The sequence below is a fragment of the Galeopterus variegatus genome, unplaced genomic scaffold, assembly GCF_000696425.1.
Source record: "Galeopterus variegatus unplaced genomic scaffold, G_variegatus-3.0.2 Scaffold5209, whole genome shotgun sequence".
NCBI classification, from domain to species: Eukaryota; Metazoa; Chordata; class Mammalia; order Dermoptera; family Cynocephalidae; genus Galeopterus; species Galeopterus variegatus.
In genome coordinates this window covers 155493-159214 of record NW_007731320.1, presented here as the reverse complement: position 1 = coordinate 159214, position 3722 = coordinate 155493, and the positions used below count along the sequence as shown (strand labels likewise).

At 37.5% G+C, this 3722-nt stretch overlaps 1 protein-coding gene across 1 annotated transcript in view; it reads right to left on the bottom strand.

The window, feature by feature from the left end:
- Positions 1-970: 970 nt before the first annotated feature.
- ABCA8 (ATP-binding cassette, sub-family A (ABC1), member 8) overlaps positions 971-3722 on the bottom strand; it is an 82472-nt gene continuing 79720 nt past the window's right edge. The window contains exons 35-37 of the mRNA XM_008589103.1: positions 3354-3433; positions 1978-2033; positions 971-1842 (exon numbers count right to left, since the gene is read on the bottom strand). Coding sequence (XP_008587325.1) covers positions 1744-1842; positions 1978-2033; positions 3354-3433 — 235 coding nt within the window. The 3' untranslated portion in view covers positions 971-1743. The remainder of the gene's footprint in view (positions 1843-1977; positions 2034-3353; positions 3434-3722) is intronic.

Sequence of the window (3722 nt, the reverse complement as noted above, 5' to 3'; positions counted from 1 at the left end):
TATATATATATATATATATATATATATATATAAATGAGAAGACTTTATTGCCTGGGACCCTTTCACTAGTGTACTGAGGCTTGTCAGGGTGGTGGGATTTACTCATAAACATACATCTAGAAAGAGGCCAACCTCTAGACATGGATTTCTTGGGATTCCAAATCCCAACATCTTTCTGTATAACACAGAAGGTTAGGTAGGCAAACTTAAACTCAAGCAATTAGGAATAGTATTCTCCTCTATGATAATTGCCTGACTTTATGGTCATAAACATGTAGGGATGTGGGCCCAGGAAGCACATGTAATTGGAATTTAACTATGACATTTGGCAGGCAAGGGTAATAACAAGGTCAACATCAAAAACGTTAGTCTAAATGCTAGTTAGTGGGCTGGAATCTCAGATCCTTCTGCCCCTTCCTGTGGAGGTCATGAGTCAGGTAATCGAAAGAAGATACTGGCAGCTTTATGCGAGGTAGACATACTTTATTCTTCGAATGTGAGCTTCACAGACATGCTTTATTCTCAGACATGAGCTCTGCTGACCCACCATGCTCTGCCTTCCCTCTGGGCTCTGCCGACCAGCGATTCAGAGCAATTCCCTTTATACTCATAGTACACACAATAGCGGCCACAAGCCGTGCATTACATAATTGCAACAATCATGCTGAATCAGTAAATGGGCACACATGTGCAGTTACACTACTTTTATAACTTTTTTCTAGTGAATGTGCTGAATCTTGCCCATTTGTAACAAATAGGAGGTGAGTGAGCTTGACTAAACTTTTTCTACTTTCCTTACACCAGTGTAGCAGAAAATCCTATTATGGTCTTAAAGTCCAGTATCTATACCTTCACCAGTTTATGCTACCAATTACACTTATATTATAAATTATTTTAAATGAGATTTCAATGAAATCTGTAAATTGGAGGCCACTGAGTCAAGGGAAAAAAATACACATGAAATAGAAAATGGATTTCAAAACTACATTTTGAAATTTATTTTGCATTTTTCATCTGTTCTGTCATTTAATCTGCTACATTTACCCACTTCCTGAAACTAAATGACAAATATCCACAAAAGATCAATTACAATATAGGCATCTCTAGAGCCTAGATTTAAAAATACTATGAAAATGGGACACAGTTGGTTTACAGAAATAAAAAAAAAATGTGCAATAAACTCCTAATAGCAAGTTTTTGGTTTTCCAGATTGTGTCTATATTATAGTGTTACCAGTGGATAAATATTATATATTGATATAGGATATTATGATCAATGATGTTTTAGTATTTTTAGCCATAAGAAATACACTAAAATCTATTTCAAATATATGATACTTTTAAATTCTGACTAAAGTATTAACTTTACCAAGTATCAACCTCTCGTAAGAGTAAATATATGAATTTCTCAGTCTAGGTTAGAAAAAAGTGTTTTAAAGCTTTGATTAAAAAAAATTAAACAAAATTTGTTTATCATACTCAGAAACTTAATCTTATAAAAGTGTCTTCTTTTTTATTCAGCATTATACAGAACCATGGAGCCAGGGTGGCCTGCAGGGATACAGAAGCTGTGAAAGGCAGGACTGTCCACAGCAGTTGCTGCATTTACCCACACTTGCACCACACAAAGAACCATCTCAGTGTTTACCATACGGTTTCTAAAAATGTGATATTGATGCTATAAAAATAAATGTCTTAAAAAAATAGCCACAGAGTTAAACAGGAACGCAGAGTATTTGGGGTTTTAAGGCTCTTCCTGTGGGAGGAGCTTCCATTTCACCAAGGGATCAAGTTCTTCATCAAAATCATCTAGCTCCTGCTCCTTGGAGAGCTCCAGGAAAACCTGAGAGGGAGGAAAGAAAGAAAGAGAGCAGAAAAATGTCACACTGCCTCCTGGAGCTCCAAGTGAGTGCAAAGAGTATGCACATATCATATGCTAACATTCCATGGACGATGTAGAATCACTAAAATGACCTACCTGCTCCAGAGTGGACTGTGAGAGGCTGTACTCCTCCAGGTCGAAGCTCTGTTTAACTGCATAAAGGATGAATGTGTATCAGAAGTTCATATATTTTTATATCTAGATAGTCTGATAAGTCAACATGCAATACAGACACATTTTTTAAAAATTTAAATAAACAGGTTAAGGTAATATTTGTTCGTGTCTTGAGTACATTATTTAGTTAAAAATACACCAATGCATTTATTTAGATTTGGCGGGGGTTGGGGGGAGTGCTTGTGTTATGCTTGTATGTTGTGCAGTTTTTAAGATCTGTATTTAAGGGAGGAAATGATGCTGAGAGAGCTTCCTTTTCTGCACATGAGCTGGTGTTTTTGCACATTCAGCACAGGAAGATGTGGAAGAAAGACACATTTTGAAAAAGGTTGCAGGTTGCATCAGGAGATTACAGAGGAGGATGTCTGAGGTTTTCTAGTGAGCAGATATTTTCACGGATCTCTTCCCAAAAGCCATTGCCCTAACTGGGTGGCAAACCCTCCTTGTTGACTAAAATAGACTGAATAAGACAGAGCTCTGATAGAAGCCCAGCAGAGTGGAAATATGCCACCAAAAGTCCCATGCCAATACTGGGCTTGGTGACCATCTGAGGAGCACTGTAAATGACCACATGGTCCAGAAATTTGGGGTGCTCAGCCCAGAGAATAGAAAGAAGATGCATCCCTGTGACCATAGATGCTATCAACAGGAGTCAGAGGTCTCTTCCAGAACCAGGAGATCTGAACCTCTTCCTTAGGGCAGGCAACAAGCAAGCAAAGACATATCACTGAGCAGTGACAATGAAAACAGTACAAGGAGGGAGTTCTTTACCAGTACAGTCCAGAGCGGCAGAGTTAGTGGGCTAGAAAGGCAAGGAAAACATGAACCTGTAATGACATGCAGTGTGGTCAGTTTTAAAATGCAACAGACCCAAGGAGATTGTTTCACCAACCAGATAGGAGTCAATTTCTTCATATATAGCCCAAGGCAATAAAATAATATGCTAGTTCATACAAAATTTAATTTAAGTATGTATGCATCAATGTTCCAAAAGAAAGTATTCTCCTTAAATGCATATATAACTGAGTTTTGACTTAGGGTATACCAATATGTATGCAAAAATACCTGGGAAAAAACCCACAAAGCAAAAGTAAAAATCACTCCCGTTACTCTCTGCCACATGCACACACTGATTTCCTCCACCTCCCTGGTTTTGCTGCTCCTAAAATTCAATTTGAGATTTTAACTTTTAAATTTAATGCATTATGTCCCATTTTATTTCTGTCATGCAAATGGATTATTTTATTATTTGACATTATCTTCTTTCCAGGGTCGTATTTCAAAGTTATAGTTCTTACCCTTCTCTAATTTGAAGAAAGCTTGGGCTAAAGGTTGCACATCTTCCACTGGCAACTTATAAACCATCAGAGAAGAGTACCTGAGAGGAAAGAAAAGTGATACCACCTATCATAGGTGTAAACTCACTGCAAACACCTCTCTGGTCTTTCTTTTAAAAAATTGTGGTAAGAACATAACATGAGGTCTACACTCTTAAAGAAATTTTAAGTGCACAATACAGTAGACTACAGGAATGATATTGCACAAACAGATCTCTAGAGCTTATTCACCTTACTTAAATGAAATTTTATGCCTGTCATTAGTAACTCTTCGTTTTCCTCTCTCCCCAGCCCCTAGCAATCGCCACTCTAGTGTTTGATTCTATGAGT